Source organism: Haliotis rufescens, unplaced genomic scaffold (genome assembly GCF_023055435.1).
Source record: "Haliotis rufescens isolate VD_foot unplaced genomic scaffold, xgHalRufe1.0.p SCAF_12, whole genome shotgun sequence".
Lineage (NCBI taxonomy): Eukaryota > Metazoa > Mollusca > Gastropoda > Lepetellida > Haliotidae > Haliotis > Haliotis rufescens.
Window position 1 is genome coordinate 37815318 of NW_025963802.1, and position 17562 is coordinate 37832879.

Consider the following 17562-nt stretch of genomic DNA (forward strand, 5'->3'; position numbering starts at 1 on the left):
TGTCATATGGTATGTGTGGAATGGTATGGAGTTGTTCGAGCTGATGCAGTGTTGAATGTATTCCAGATGGCAATGCAGAAGCGGTCGAGGAGTTTGCCCCCTTGCCCAGCGAAGGGCCGCTGGACTTTGATCAGCTGCTGAAACAAGCTCAGTCCAAAATTAAAAGGAAGAGGTGATGACCGAGGCCTGTGTGCTGTGATGGAAGAATGTGTGATGACGTGCTGTGCTAGGACACTGCCTTTCTGTGATTTCAACTTGGATATTTTGAGTCCCTTCATTTGTGAAGCCGCAAATACTCGGAAGTTAAGCCATTTTGGACGCCCAGTGTAAATGCTGCTGACACTTTAGAGCCTTGTTTTGTGTTCCCTGAACATAGTGAAAACAAAACACATTAGAAATAAAATATTCTTTTTGACATGTACAAAACCAGTTAAGAGAGGCATTATATTTGAATGATTATGTAGAGATTTTGCCAATGGAATTTATTAATATTTTGTGGAATATTTTCCCTTCGTTGATTCATGCTGCTGAGGCAGCCAATCAGGTTGACTTTTGGACATGACGTAAGGATTTGTAAGCTATAATATAGTTTCAAATTACAGTTTGGTTTATTATGCACTTGTTGGAATTTTTCATGTCTTTCATTTGAAGTTTGTATGATATGTTTGGGTGGTGAAAGTCTATAAGAATTGTTTTTGTACGTGTTTGTTATCGGGTGAAATGCGTGAGATCCTTTTTGAAGTTTGATTATTTGTTTACTGTTTATTTGCATGGTTGATAGACATGTTTGGAAGAACATGAGTCTCTGAAATTTGGGATGGCTCTCATTTGAAAGCAAAGAATCCTTTTTTCAAAATGTATTGAATGAAATTAAGACTTAAATGTGTTATTCTTAGTTTTAGAAATGTTTCACATTTTAAGGTTGTCATCTTGAGTGACAAATATTGTGATTATCTAGGGAACTACTTGAAGTAACAATAGGTGGTCACCAATTTGACAATAACATGCAGTAGTTGAGGTGTGTAGAGAATGATGAAGAGCTGATTTGTAGAGTTGTAGGCCTGTTGGAATGGTTATGTGCTAGATGAACATCATGTTTGGAATTATCTTGCAGTTATTTTTGTTGATTTATTTTGTAAATTAAGTTCTTCAAATCTTCAAATTTTATGTTTGAACTGGTTTTGATTTATCATAATTTGCTTTTAGTTTGAGGAAAGAAAATAACTTTGCTGTAAGAGGATTAGCACTATTATCCTTATCTTCACTGAGCGCTCTAAGACTTTGCTTCTTGTAATTAGAAATGATACTAACATTTTCGGTATGCCATAATATTGCCCTTGCATAGGGCCTCGCAGTCTAATGGATGTCTGCATGAAGAGCAAAAGATAATATAAAAAAAGAAAGATGGTACTTGTTGTTACCCTGGCTGGCGCTTGCCAATAAAGGGATAAAACCAGGCCTGGTCGGCTCGGAGTCAATATATTGTGTCTGAGTGGAGTATCCATGTTATACTGTGGCATGGTATCTCAGTGGGCTGGCACTATAAAATCACTGGTACAAGAAGCCACACATACACAACCATGCACGTCGCTATGTAAGTGGAATAATCGTTAAACCCCATTTCCCCTCGCCTCATACAGGACAGAGGACCCTAGGACCTAATGCTTGTCACTGTTGTATTGCCAGAGATCTCACTTCCCTGTGCATGATCCTGAAGGTGACCTCTGAGTTTAAACACACCCAGGTAGTTCATGCTGTCTATCAAACAATGGTTTGTCTGGTCCAAAATCTGTTATTTCCGTTGATGACCAGCTGAAATATTGCTGTATATGGGCTAAAATTTCTCACTCTACATATTGTTTGTGCTACATTGTTGGTGCTAGAGTCTGACGCTGCTACATGTCAAATAGGATTTGAATGTAGTCCATATATTTGTATGAAGGTCGCTTATGTACACGTGGCAGTTAACTAATGGTATTTAAAGAATGTACTGGATCATGCTTGCTTGTAGGTGTGTATGGTACTATGGATGTAACATGTCTATTTTGTACTCGGTATTTATTGGGAACACTTGTTTCATTGGGATCTCAGCATAATTTGCTATAGTTTCAAGAAGTTGGAGTATCCGGGTAAGAATACGTCTTCAGCAACCCATGCTTGCTATAACTGTAAGAGGCGACTAACGAGATCGGGTGATCAGGCTCCCTGACTTGGTTGATGCATGTAGATCGATGCTCATGACATCAGACTCTGGGTTGCCTGGTCCAGACTCGAATATTTACAAACCTCGGTCATATAGCTGGAATATTGCTGAGTGCTGCATTAAAAAAAACAACTTAGTAAGGATAAGACATATGGATGAATAACTTCTTTATTACAATTAGGAGCAACGTTTCAATGTAGGTTCTAACATTGTTATCAAGCAAGTGAAGTGTTAGAACCTACATGGAATTGTCGCTCCTAGATGTAATGAAGTTGATCATCCATATATATCTTATCCTCAGTTCCGGCAATGTGTTTGTGTGGTGGGGAATATCATGAACACATTTAGGTGTATTCAGACATTTAGATTCGCACACTGTAGCTTTGGCTTGTGTATTACCATGGTAACCATGCTCTCATACCTGGATTATTTCTCATGGCATGAGTGATGAGGAAACTGGATGAGATGTGTGAAGTCCACAATGTTTGTCCTTGTGACCTGTAACAGAGTTCAGTTACACCATAATTCATGGTACAACTTTACTGAAATACCAATTTGAGGTTTAAGTCCTTTGTGAAGAATTTTATTTGTAGCAAAAGTCAGTGCTATTTATAATGTTAAACTCAAGATATGCACAGGACAGCTTCAGGCTATTTTGAATTTCCTGTGCTTCCTTATTCCCAGACAAAAATTCACGTGGTCAGATTTAATCACTGACCAGCGGTCAACATCAAACAATCCGATGCAGTATTTTGAAGCATAAATGCACAATGTAATCAGGTTGCACTTGTTCCCAGTGGGAGTCCTCGTGTAATTGGGCAGTGTATTATGTTTATTTTGATAAATAAAATTATTGCTGTACGTTGAGTTTGTATCATTTAATGACATAATGGAGTTAAGTTTTCAGGTTTGATACCCGAGGTAGATTTGATCCACTTTGATCTGCTTCAGTCCAGCAATAAATGGTTATCCTGAATAGACTCTGTGCTCTCTTCACACAGATTAGGACCCGTGAAGAACCGTGTTTGAATAGGTCTTCAGCAACCCATGCCTGCTGTAAAAGGCGACTATGCTTGACGTAAGAGGCAACTAACGGGATCGGGTGGTCAGGCTCGCTGACTTGGTTGATGCATGTCGTCGTATCCCATTTGCCTGGATCGATGTTCATGATGTCCCATTTCTGGTGTCCCACGCCATGATATTGCCAGGATATTGCTAAAAGTGGCGTAATACCATACTCACTCACTCATGTGATCCCTGGTCATGTCATTCAATGGAGCCCTGTGAAGATCCCAGAAGAGAATAGGTCTTCAGCAACCAATGCTTGCCATAAAAGGCGACTAACGGGATCAGGTGGTCAGACTCGCTGACTTGGTTGATGCATGTCATCGATCCCAATTGCGTGGATCGATGTTCATGATATCAATCACTGGACTGTCTGGTCCAGACTCGATTATTTACAGACCGCCGTCATATAGCTGAAATATTGCTGAGTGTGGCGTTAAACAAACCAACCAACCAATCACACAGATTAGCAGAATAGGTCACCAGCACCTCATGCTCTTTGATGAATGATGAATCTTGGAGGTCATCTGCCAGACTGTAACAATTATGTTAAACTCCACTTTTGATTGGGATATTATCTCTCTCCATGATACACAAACTGATTCTCATATTGTCAAGTGTATATTTATATGTATATCTGACCTTGCTGTTTATCCCTGTCAAATCTGGGGTGGTCGGGTAGCCTAGTGGTTAAAGCGTTCGCTCATCACGCCGAAGACCAGGGTTCGATTCCCGACATGGGTACAATGTGTGAAGCCCATTTTTGGTGTCCCCTGCCGTGATATTGCTGGAATATTGCTAAAAGCGGCGGAAAACCAAACTCACTCACTCACTCACTCACCCTGTCAAATCTGTACTCCTTATAAGCATGTACCAAATTGAGCTGTGGCATTGACTTGCCTGCTCCAGACTATTATTTACAGGCCATTCTGGATATCCCTGTGTAGTTTATCTCCATTCTGTTACCAATACCTTGGACCCACTTGCCACTATAGCTGCTTTCAGAATGACCAGTCTCAACCACTCATTTCATGGACTGCATAGAAATTCTCTCGCTCATTGGTGTTATTTGATTGGATGACTGATCGTATCAGATTCAAAACGACGCTGTGGTGACCATGTGGTTTAACTTTGCACCATAACAGATTGGAAATATAATTCTGGATTATCAAGGATGAGTGTTGCCATGATATGGCAGGAATATTGTCTAACTGATGCCTTCGTCAACATTCACTCCTCCAGTCTAAAATGGAAATTGAAAACAGGGTCACGGACAGGCCTGCACTGCTTGATTGGGGTTGGGTGGCAATATTCCCTGACATGGTCATGTTTACTTCAGCGAATAATAGACACGCCAGAAATAAGTTTATTCGTACAGCGAGGGTGTTGTGTTCTGGTTGAGATTGTTTACAAACATAAAGGACATAAAAGCTCATTCACTGTTGACCTGGATCTGCTTCAGGCAAGAGGTATCATAAAGCAAACACCCAGCTTGGCAGTAGGAGGCGTTTCTTCATTCCGAGGAGGGTAAAAGGTCTTTGATCGGATAGGTCAATGTATTGTCACAGTTGGTGTACTTATAGGATAGGCGAGATTCATGTACTGCTACAAGTGCCTGTGTTTATAGTTATAGAATTCGCGTGTGCCCTCGATCACCCATAATAACGCGTAAACAGTTTTTACAGGGGTTATTCATGGTAAATCATTGTATCTCGGTGGGCTACCACGAAAACTTGTACAAGCAGCCACGGCGATATACATGCTCTATAAGTTTTAGCGTTTTGAACGCGACGTTCAACCCCATTATCATACCTCCATGTCAGATTGATGAAATCTGATTGGTCTACGTGATCTTGATAAATAGCATGTATCCCGCCATGGAGGGAATATACGTTTCTCAGCGGGTGAATAAATACCTTATAACCCACCACAAGCAAGTCAGGCTGCACATTGATTTTCTTTTACCCCTCTTCGATGCTTTTTCAGAGTCAATGAAAGTTACCTGAGATTGCACAAGTTTCCTTCAGCTCAATCGAACAGCTGTTTTCTATCAATTTTGAATTTGTTTTATTCTTTTACAATGTCATGTTAAAACATGTCGGTAAGATTTATTCGTTGTAGCAGGATCACTGGGTGTACATGGAGTTTTATGCACCCCTCGTTAGGTTTTATACCACTTGCCTCTTTGTGGGTGAATAACATACTATATTTAACCCTGGTCGACAATGTCCACTTGCTGATGGAGCCACAGGAGTCCGTATCTAAAAATAGACGCCCTCATGCATATTCATGACCATCTCCACACGCGATCCCGAAGGAGATGGTCATGAATATGCATGAGGGCGTCTATTTTTAGATACGGACTCCTGTGATGGAGCTTACTGATAGAGCTTGCTGAAGGAGCTTACTGATGGAGCACTGCTCCGCTCACATTGCCTTTTCATCAGCGTCAAGGGGCAGCTACAGGTTACACAGCTATTATCACATACTTTATTAACCTTTTGTGACGTGTTGATCATGATACCCCTGGCATTCGGAAGGAAATGCCCCAGCTATAACTGAAATGTGAGACCAAGGTTTTGCAGTTGAATTTTATTAACTGGCATTTTGATATACATGCCATGTTGATTTTTTATCGGTTAAAGTTTCACATGAAAATGCCATGACCTGAATCGATACTGTAACCTCACATATCGTGTTTAGTTGTGTAACTCACCGTTTCTCGCCGTTTTTTCTGTTATTTCTTGCATTAGGACGGGTTATAAGTTGGATGTAAACCCCCTCCTCCTCGGTTTTAATCCTTTAAGTGCAGGGTGGCACATGTGGCCGTAAATCGTTGCGTCGCTTAGAAGTGCTGAGAACAGGACCGTGGGTTTGAATCCAGACTTCGTCCTCGTTATGTTTGTTGGTTTGTCAGCACCATGCCTGTTGGTTTCACGAAAGTGGTAAATGTCTGAGAGTTGCATCACAGTTGTCCACACCGTGTCACAACTGCAATACTTGTCAAGGGGGTGGAAAACCCAACTCACTCACTCAAATAACACCCGTGAAGATCCGGGTTAGAAATGGTCTTCAGCAACCCAAGGCGACTGTGCTTGTTAGAGGCGACTAACGGAATCGGGTGGTCAGGCTCCCTTACTTGGTTGATGCATGTCATCATATCCCAATTGCGTAGATCGATGCTCATGATGTCATTCACTGGATTGACTGGTCCAGACTCGATTATTTACAGACCCCCGTCATATTGTTGGAATATTAACGAGTGCGGCGATAAACAACAAACAAACAAACCAAACTAAATTGTGTTCGTTGATCACAGTGGATTTCACAAAAGGGCCAAATGGCTACAATCCGCGCCATTATCAATCACTCCGTACAGTAAACTACGGTTATAACGAACACGCTTATAACGAACTGACGGATATAACGAACTTACTTTTTGGTCCCGAATATATGCTGTAGTTATGCTGTATATATGTTTATAACGAACTACGGTTATAACGAACTAAAATTAGTGGTCCCTTTGAGTTCGTTATAACCGTAGTTTACTGTATTTGGAAAATGGACCCCGCGATGTCACTTTAATATGGTAAGCGGCGTTAAAACCATAATACTCAATCACTAATTTACGCACAGAAAAATCAAACAAATGATCTGCCAAAGCACACCCTGTACACCTTGGGGACTGGCATTGTAAGACAAGGGATGGGTATTCTGACGTACTCCTCTCTCGTCATGCACGTCACGCTACGTCCGACAATACATCATTCAAAACAAGCAATACACCTAACTCATATCCACAACCAGTTTCTCGTTTATTGGTGTTACGGAATATTTTTACAAAGCCAGAATTCCGATCAAATGAATACATTAATAAAATTCGAAAGGCGTGTTTTTTCTTTAAAGTATTGTCGGTCGGAATCATGTGAACATGAAAGAAAACTGTTACTTTGAAATTATTTTGTTGAAATACTCGGCGGTTTAAAAACGCATACTTAATATGTAATATATTTGGTCGGCGGATACATACACACAATTAATATACACGTCTTTTCTACCTGAAACTTACAAACTCGTCCATAAAAATACCCAGACAAATATAACTGGAGTCAGAAAAGGGTACCACTGTGTCAAACTTGATGTTTGGTTGCCTTAACTACAGTCATAGTGAAAAACGAATGTTCAGAAAGTTATCCTAAAAAAATGAAATGGTTCAAATATGAAAAAATTAATGTTTTGATTTTTCAATACATGGGATTTTTAACATGATGAACTTTTACAATAGTTACTGATAACATGTATATTTTGAATCACATGTTGGCGATATTTTGAATGTTTAAATGTTTATCTGACGTTTTCTATTAATGACCGAGCAGATGTCAGTATTCTGTCGACCTGTCACTCAAACCATGTCGCAGCTGTGTGTTTCGAGGACATTAAGTGTGATTGATTGGACATGAACACGTGAAAGGGCGGCGAATGGGAACAAATACGATTGAGAATTCGCATTTAATACGTTTTAGGCAACCAAGATAATGGAACGTTAATCCTAGAATGAATGAATGTTGTTTAATGCCGCATTCGGCAATATTTCATCTGGTTCGCAGCGGCCTGAAATTAATTGTTAATTTTAAACATGTATTTCAGAAGAGCGCGTTCCACAAGGTTACACCCTTGTTCCGTTACGTTTAATAGCCAGTGTGTATACAATGTTTAGCTTCAAAATGCGTTGGGATTCTGGAAATATTTCGAATTTAGAAAATATCAATATCGGGGCCAATCCAAAGTAAAAAAAAAAGTGTGTATTTACTAAGAAACTAGGTTGAAGGTGTTATTTAACATTGAAATGAATTTAGATGTAATAGCACTAATTAATTTGATTTGAAAGCAGCTTGGATTTGGATAATTTACATATGGAAGCAGCTAGGACAGTTATTAGTTTGGGTTAAAGCTATACATTTGGACAAATATTGATATAACGCATGTTTACCATTTCTTTGTTGTTTAACGCCACACTCAGCAAAATTCCAGCTATATGACGGCGGTCTGTAAATAATCGAATCTGGACCAGACAATCCAGTGATTGACATCATGAGCATCGATCCATGCTATTGGGAAACGATGACATGCTTCAATCAAGTCATCGAGTCTGACCACCCGATCCCGTTAGTCCCCTCTGATAATATACGACAATCATGGGTTGCTGAAGGCCTATTCTTTTACGGGTGACAGGTACACTGAGCACACAACATTACATTTTTATCTGTCCCGCAAGTTTGGATAACGATGCCAGAGATTCACTCTGCTTATTATTATATTAGGTCGGTCGGGTGGCCTAGTGGTTAAAACGTTCGCTCGTCACGCCGAAGACCCGGGTTCGATTCCCGACATGGGTACAATATGTGAAGCCCATATCTGGTGTCCCCCGCCGTGATATTGCTGGAATATTGCTAAAAGCGGCGTAAAACCAGACTCACTCACTATTATTACGTTAAACTTAGTTTGTATGATAAACACCGAATCTTCGCTTTTAAGACCTGTAGAAGATTAGGAGCGGCAGGGTAGCCCTGTGGTTATATCGTTTGCTCGTCACTCCTAACGTATGTTTTCGATTCCCCACATGTGTGAATACATGAGAAATAATAAACAAACCATATGCATAATTTTGCAGTTACATTATGATCAATTATTGTTGTGTCACCCGGAGTCATATTGCTGGAATATTGCTGACGTCGGCATAAGGCTCGATACACTCACTCACTCACTCACTCACTCACTCACTCACTCACTCACTACCTTTTAATTACGTATATCGTGTAAAATACATGCTATTACATGGTAGTGCAGTATACGAAAATAGCAGAAATGCTTGAAAAAATACTGAAAGAACAAAAATACAAAGTTTCTCTCACTGTTTGTGTTAAAAACAATCATTTCCGGTAATGGCGACGCAGGTCTACCATGTGTTAACTGTTAACCACTCCACTTTCTCATAAAATAACATGCATATAAATGAATATTTCATCACCATTCAAGGATCTATGTATCTGAGAAATGGTATATTTAAGGCAGAAAACTTTATCCTTGGGCGTATTGTGATATCTGAATGTTTTATGTACAACTGTGTTATCAAACGTCTCATCGCAAACCTTGAGGCGTCCCGAGACGCATAGTTTCCTAACACACCTTGTCGGGATCATAGGCATAGATGTAACACCGGGTGGTCATTATGGCTGCCTGGGAGGTCATCAACATGGACAAGTTATTGAGAAGGATCATATTTTATTTTCAGTTCTCTTCATCCCACTTCCCCTACAATACACGACCAGTCCACGATGATCAATAAGGTACGCTTGGCCAGTACCAATACACCTTAAACGCCCTGCATCATGTCGGGCTTTCTTAATCCATGATACCCTTTACATAAGGCCAGACCTTTTAGAGGGGTAGGTCGTTTCTAAGAATAATAATAAAATTTATTTTATTTCCTCTCGCAATTCGTCATAATTCCTTGTTTTTAAGTTTCTAAGATAAATTTTGAGTAAGTTTTAATCATTGTATTCTAAATTGTTTATTTCTTTTCATAAAATGATTTAATTTACGTTTTACTAATTTCTGGTCGGAAGAATAAAAAAAGCACTGCTTTTCATTATGATGTTTTCACATTTCAAGATTTTGGGTAATCTGCGAAGTTTTTGAAAAAGCCCTGGCCTTACTTAAATACTGTTCAAAGCGGCGTGAAACCAAACTTCCACACAACAGGGCACGTGACTATGTTTGTTGTCTTGTGAGATACTCCTGCATGAAGATCACAACAAGACTGGTTACCGTTGCCAAGAAGATCGTCGCGCAGATGGCGCCTATGATATAAAGAACCGTTGCCCGTCTCCCATACACTCGAGACCTTTCCTTGGACCCGTAGTCGTATTCCTTGTCCGATATCTGCATGTAGCACACGGCTGGAACACAGCACAGGAAGCAGAAGAACAGATAACAAGGACATTGCAGTGCACTGTGGAACCTCTGGTTGATTCTGTTGTAAGGATTCGGCGTCAGCCATCTCTTCTCCGTTTCATCGCTGGCGGCAATCTGTGCAGGTTTCTCCTCCTCTATGTCCACTGTCGCCACCGTTGTTGTGGCCGGCGATGGGGGGTTTGTGATGGACTCGTTACCTTCTGGGATTGTATTCCTGCGAAGGTAGTTTTCTAGACGAGCTGGATGACTCATGTATCGAGTGGTTCTTCCCAGTAACATTGGCGCGCTGGACACGGAACATCCGCTCCAGCTTCTCTGCTGGCTTCTCTCTCGTCTGAGGCTTCTCTGTGAGACGGCAACAGATCCTGTGCCGTCAGGGGAGGTAACTGGGTTGGTGCCGGTCATGTCTTCCCACTCCTCGCCGATAGCAAGGGAGAGTTGTCTTATCTTGGGTTTTCCTGCTGAGATAGGTTGAGCTCCTTCTGAGAGAGCCGACGAGTTCCTTTTGACTCGGTGGGCGTATGGCGATGACGGTTCCCAACCTTCCAAGAAAGATGTGTTGAATATGGCGCCCTCTGATCGATGTCGTGTAACCGTCACATCCGAGCCATGCTGGCCAAGCTCAGCCATTTCAATCGATACCTGTTCTGACCTTGATTCTTCTGTTTTCCTGAATCCATCAGAAAAGCTTCTGGAATAGATAGTCCTGGGATCAGTACTTAGGGAACTAAACACTCGCCGAGCGAGGCCTTCACTCCCATCTGGATCCTCCCTAACCAGAACATCAGGGTCTACATGGATGTGTTCGTCGATGGGAAGGTCATCCCCATGATGTAGATACCGTGTGTCACCCACAGACTGATCTGTACCAACTCTGAGACCATGTGTACCATCCTCAAACACTTCATCAGGGCACCCATCGTCTTGGTCTGTAGGTACAGCAGTTGCAAGAACTTTCAATGGCATCTCGGCTATGGAGTGTCGGTCAAAGGGGCGCGGGGAGTCAGTTTTATCTCTGGAAGGATCCCTTGTAGCTAAAGACTCTGACGCATCTTGACTCACAACCCAGGACTTGACTCTGTCCATCACAGACTGGTGTTCACTTAGGTCACCATCTCCCACAACATTTGCCCGTTCCGGCCCATCGTTTTCATCATATTCCACAACGCCGGGTGCTAAGACACCTGCATAGCCTTTACACACCAATAAGGCATCCTTCATGCTCTGTGTGGGATATTCAAATTTAGCATGGTGTTTTCTATGTTCTTTCGGAGTTCGATCCATAATGTCCTTGGTTTGTGTGTCCCTGTGTGCCTCAGTTCTCTTTAAGCCAGGCACAGCCTTATCTGTCCTGTCTGTTTCACCTGCCGTTCCACTGATAACTCGGTTGTCGGTTGATGACATGTTCAGCGTATGAGCTCTCGAAGTGAGGAATCCCCGGCAGTTCTCATTTGAGCTGAGGTCAGCTTCCCTGTTGCCAGAAGCTGGCCTGTTATGTGTTCTTGTGGTGTCATGATGTTGTGACACGGTGCTGTGTTTCACTTTTACAGCACCTCCTGGAAATGGTATAGCTTTCCCATTGTAATGCTCGATACGTCCATCTTTCCTTCGTCTTACCTCAGTCAGAACCCTACTCTGCGTAGTCTCATCATCTGTGCCCAAACTGTCATCTGTTTTGCCCATCTCACGAACATAGTCTCGCTGTCCTGAACGTATTTCATCAGCCGGTGGAGTGCGAAGAATTTCATTGTTATTTCTCTTCGTTAAGTCACCTGTTGATTCATTTTCATAAATTTGGCTTTGGGTAACTTGGCTTTTTTGTGGATGAGGAATATCAACCATGTGCGATGACTGCTTATTCTCCTGTGGCCTCGACGTGATTCCCTCACGATCTAGAAAATAAGGGTTATTCATCACAGCTATAGTGCTTGTTGTCCTCACTCTACCGTTTTCAGTGTTAGGAACAGAATCCTCGAATAATGTGTGAACATGTTGGTACTGTGTTTCGTTAGGTGTTCCTCTAAAACTTCTCACAGTGGTTGTCTCATGATATTGGTTGGAAGGAGCTAACTTGCTATGAGAGTGAGAACAGTCCTCAGCACCTCGGTCTCCCGAGCCTATGCTTTTGGTTGTCGTGTCAGTTCTAGAACTATACAGCTCCTTTGAATCTTCAGAAGGTGAAGTCACAATTCTATTGTCTTTGACATGGAGAATGCCCGACCTTATCTCAACACCGTAGTCTTCCTTTAGTCCTTCTTTACGGGACCTGTTTGTGTTCTCGGCATTAACAGCTATTTGGTCATTAGAAGATTCTGAGTTCCGAGCAATGGTAATGGTCGTCTCAGACACCTGTTCAGGTGATGTAGAGAAATCAACGTCCTGAAATGTACCTGCATTTGCAACATTTACAGGCATTTGGTTATTTCGTCTCCATTTTGTACGAGGGTGAATTTGGGAACTCCTTTCCGGATATAACCTTGACTGTGTGTCCACAACACTGCTCACATACGAACACCCACTTGCAACACTGTTACGCTGAGAAGCAGGTTCAGAAGATGTAGAAGATACTGAGTTCAGAGCAGTGCTTAAGGTCATATCAGACACTTGTTCTGGTGATGTAGAGAAATCAACGTCCTGAAATGTGCCTGTATTTACAACATTGATATATCTAGGTAGTGTGGTGTTCCTTTTTGAACCAGATTTTGTGGATTCAGAAGTCTGGGATTCTGCATTCTGAATGACGCTTGCATTTAAAGCAAGCCCTGGAGAGGTTGCGTTTCTTTCAAACATATCCCCGGATGCTTCTGCAGAAGATGACGTGGTACTATATTGTCTTCTTGTCAGTTGTGAGGCGGAAGGATCTATGTCTCTCTTGTCTGAGGTACTTGAAATGGTGACACGTCCTGATGGGGAAATTGGAAACGAAACATCAATATTTTGGACGTCACGGGGAACAACAACAAAACCTGGCTTTGTTCTTGGATGCATTACCACATTATCCGCTACTCTGATATGTTTATGTTCCAGAAAGCCCATTCCTCTTACATGTGTACCAGATCGATATGGTTGTGTAGCTTCAGTGTGTGGCTGGTCAAACACTTTATCCGTAATGTTTCCTTTATCAGGAGGGAAGCTATGATCTTGATCAGGCTTTGATGTCTTTTGTGAAGACCCATCCGAATGTTGTATGGTCGTCATAGAAACTCCAGCAGCTGCCACAGATGGGGTTGACCCTTCCGACAGCCTTCTCACGCCTATAGCACGGATGATGGTAGGTTTTCTCACGTAAGATACAGGTTGGGAGACCTCTTTCTCTCCTGAAGGTGGAGGAGGTATGGTAGCGCTGGACTCAAGTTTGCCAGGGTCCAGTACTAACCCACTACTAGGCCCATCCATGTTTGTTTGGCTAGCAGAAGGTGTTATAACGTTTATGTCACCAGAAACACGAACTGGACCAGGAATGATGAGACTGGTATCCTTACCCTCTTCTGTATGCATGCTTGGACTTCCTGTCTGAAAATCAACTTGAGTTCCTTTTGAACTTTTAGCATCAATTTCCCCTACAGCGATATGCATGTGATGTTGAATTTCTGTTGCTGATGTTGACTTGACATCTCTTGTTGTTGGAACATGCAACTTCTTCGCTTTTCCTGCACCCTGCTCATAGTCTTTTTCCAGTTTAATGTTGATGAATGTCACTTCTGCCTTGCCTTTCTGTGCATACACAACCGATTCCTTTCTTCTGTACCCTGTTTCACTGTCTTGAAACACTCCATCTACACCTGGTCTGATGGTGGCTCTTTGGGTGGCTTCATCTCCCCCAACAAACGCTGGTCGTGTTAATCTGACGCTTCCGTCATCGACTGCCTGAGCACTCCTTTGACTCCGCAGGGACCCTTCGAAAGCAATGCTGCCGATGGGAGCTAGGATCTCGGAATTTTCTGGGAGATCGTGTTTGTCCATGCTAGAGTTGTCCATGATTTACAGATCTCTGTAACAAAAGGATACATGTATTTGGTAATTGTTTGTAATTCATCTGATCATTTGATTAGGTCTCGTGGAATCATGGTTGACTATTTGGACATACCCGAAGTGTTTGTTTGTTGTTTATCGCCCCACTCGGCAATATTCCAACTATATGACAGAGGTATGTAAATGATCGAGTCATGAGCATCGATCTACGCAATTGGAATACGATGACATGCATCAACCTAGTCAGCGAGGATGACAACGGGATCCCATTAGTCGCCTTTTACGACAAGCATGGTCATCTTTTACGGCAAGCATGGGTTGCTGAAGACCTATTCTTTACCCGGATCTTCACGGGGTCTGGAGCCCGAAGTGATACAGGTCTTAGACGCTTACCAATTGATTTGGGCACATGTATGGTGCTGACAAACCAAGGAATATGATCATAGCGAATCTGGCATTTGATCCACGATCAGAGTTTTCTGACGCGCCAACGCAATTCAGCACAACGACTCTCGCCACCTTAGTCGTAATTGATGTCTCGGTACATAATTCTACTTTGGTCTATTACAGCGACCAGTTTGACGTTGAAAGAAACAGAGTAGTCAGACACACTGCCTGGGTGATTGAATAGGAATTTATGTCAGAATTATCAGCGATTATCCTGGTACTCAATTGTCTGTCTCCTTTGGCAAGACGTATATCACATACCACATGTCACATTTTCAGATATATGTAAGGTGAGGTGAGGTGAGGTGAGGTGGGGTGAGGTGAGGTGAGATGGGATCTAACGTTGCGTTCAAGATTATTCCACTTTATAGCGACGTGCATACACTATACAATAAGAAGGGCGGTACGTTTTGATTAATCTGACTTCTGTGTGACCCAAAAGTGTCGCTATTTTTAGGTGAAAAAATTCATTCTCATGGAATTTCTGAAGCTAAGAATTAACATCAACTGACGAGAACCACCATAGAAAATAAAAAGCATACATGAACATGTTTTAGAACCCAGTTTAATAGTCCAATTTAAACATATGTTACTAAACATTCTTCATGAATTTATTGGATAGCTTAAACGTGTGTATGTCATATAATGTATGTGTCACGGGTGACAAAAATGAAAAAGTAGTATAAAACAATGATATTGATACTACAATTTAAAAAATCTACATGGATGACTGCATTCGAGGTATTTCGCTTTCAGTCTAAATTTTAGATGGTAAAACGAAGATTTGGATTGACATACAGCTGACAAATATCATAACAAATTATGGAAAAGATAAATCATACCTTTTGTCCCGGTACTTTGCGATCAGTCTTGGACACTGTCCGTATAAAGCAGGTTTGACGTGGTGAGAAGAGATATAAACATATTCCCCTGTCAACTATCTACCGCATCTGTGAGACAGACGGTACAGCCTCCAGCTCGAGACAGCTATTAAGGAGATGGATCTGTGTGTTACTGACACACCACCTGTGTGGTACTCACACATCACACACAGGGAAGGTGGTGTATAACTGTATTATCTCCATACGAGACAAACTGCTTTATTGTTCATAACTTTCATTTTGATGTTAATGTTGTATTTTAATAATTAGAAGGTAAGAGAATGTAATTTTATGGGTGTAAGGTATGTGTTCTGCGTTTTATTACCACCGTGTCACTTCTTATATAATATATGAACCATTTAGCTTCCATGGAATCACGACCTTGTATGATGACAGTATGTGTGTGGTATGCATTTGAAGGTAAAGGTGACAGTAGTGGTTGAACATATGGTCTAATTTTTCCCAGTTATTTTGGTAAACATGAAAATATGTTATGCGTCATTCGAATAATTTTGTTTTCACCAGTTATAATTATCCTTTTATCAAAAGCAACATTTCATTTATCCATGAACAATATTGAATCAATGTCAGGCGTATTAATGAATATCGATACATCTATGTGTATGTCCTGACGAGTTTCGTTAAAAAACAAAGAAACTGGGTCAAAACAGTCTCCTTGTATGCCACCTCCCAGAGACGGTGTGTGAATGGCCTATGGAGATTTAGGCGTCAGCCCAACAGTGGCAGATTTATCGTCATCGCACTGTGAAACATGAATATATATAAACAAGCTCTAGGCGTATGTGTATATGGGTGTCTGTGTTATTGTAAGTTGAGCTTCAGCTTTGGCTTCTAACGGTATATCTGTTGTAGATTCATACATATCTTGATCGTGACGTGTTTCACTTCCAATGGTCGATAGGGGTATCGGGTAGCCTCGTGGTTAAGGTATTCGCTCGGCGCGCTAGTGGTCCGGGTTCGAATCCCTATATGGCAAAGTGTGAAGCCCATTTCGTGTTACCCATCGTGATAGTGCTGGAATTCCATACTCACTTACTATTGGCCCACAACTAGGTGTTGAATTTGTTTACAGGGAAATAATTGTCAGATAAGTGATTGTTAGCGATGGACACAAGTAAAATATACTAACGGGTAACTAAGGTGCCGCAATTGATGTGACGAGTTGTGTCCCTTACCCCTGCCTGGATACGTTGGTTGATGGTTCAAATATCTATACAGTCCGGAAATGATCCAAGCAGTGTCAACGCAACGCCCGTGCTTGATTCCGGACCAGCATCATTTCGGGCTCCAGACCCCGTGAAGATCCGGGTGAAGAATAGGTCTTCAGCAACCCCTGCTTGCCGTAAACGGTGACTATGCTTGTCGTAAAAGGCGACTAACGGGATCGGGTGGTCAGGCTCGCTGACTTGCTTGAGGCATGTCATTGATCCCAATTGCGTGGGTCGATGCTCATGATATTAATCACTGGATTGTCTGGTCCAGACTCGATTATTTACAGACCGCTGTCATATAGCTGGAATATTGCTGAGTGCGGCGTTAAACAACAAACCAACCATCCAACCAACCCGTGCTTGAGGTCTTCGTCTGTTAGATCAGGGTTACGACATTTAGAACTATCAAAAAGCCATATGGTAGACATGTGGAGGATGTTTTTAAATTTGGCGCATCGGTGACCAAAATGAAGTTTGATGCAATTGCCTATTTAGACTTGTACCATCAGGTGAAAAATTGACTTGCCTTTGCATGTGTTTGTGGCGGGTGCCACCGTCGGGTCATAATACATCACGGCATCATCACTACTTGATAGGACCCGTGAAGATTCCGGGTTAGAATAGGTCTTCAGCAACCATTCTACCCCGGATCTTCTCGCCTTGTCACACATTGATACTGTAACACATGTTTATGATTCAGAATACCTCTTTGTGAAATGATAACAGGCTGTGTATCTGCACCCATTACGTTGTAAGAAATAAAAATAATTACAACAGAGCTAACTAC

General features: G+C 41.7%; 2 protein-coding genes across 9 annotated transcripts in view; one reads left to right on the top strand and one right to left on the bottom strand.

Moving 5' to 3' along the window:
• Positions 1-3064, top strand: part of LOC124136562 (peroxisome proliferator-activated receptor gamma coactivator 1-alpha-like) — a 32050-nt gene extending 28986 nt beyond the window's left edge. For all 8 annotated transcript variants that reach the window (XM_048393594.1, XM_048393595.1, XM_046502503.2 and 5 more), the window contains one exon: positions 67-3064. In XM_048393594.1, coding sequence (XP_048249551.1) covers positions 67-176 — 110 coding nt within the window. In that variant the 3' untranslated portion in view covers positions 177-3064. The remainder of the gene's footprint in view (positions 1-66) is intronic.
• Positions 3065-9716: 6652 nt separating this feature from the next.
• LOC124136561 lies at positions 9717-15630 on the bottom strand. Its single transcript, XM_046502501.2, has 2 exons — positions 15505-15630; positions 9717-14234 (listed from the first exon to the last, which is right to left on the bottom strand). Exon 2 carries the CDS (start codon positions 14219-14221, stop codon positions 10040-10042), a length of 4182 nt encoding a protein of 1393 aa, XP_046358457.2. The 5' UTR covers positions 14222-14234; positions 15505-15630; the 3' UTR covers positions 9717-10039.
• Between the last annotated feature and the right edge of the window lie 1932 nt (positions 15631-17562).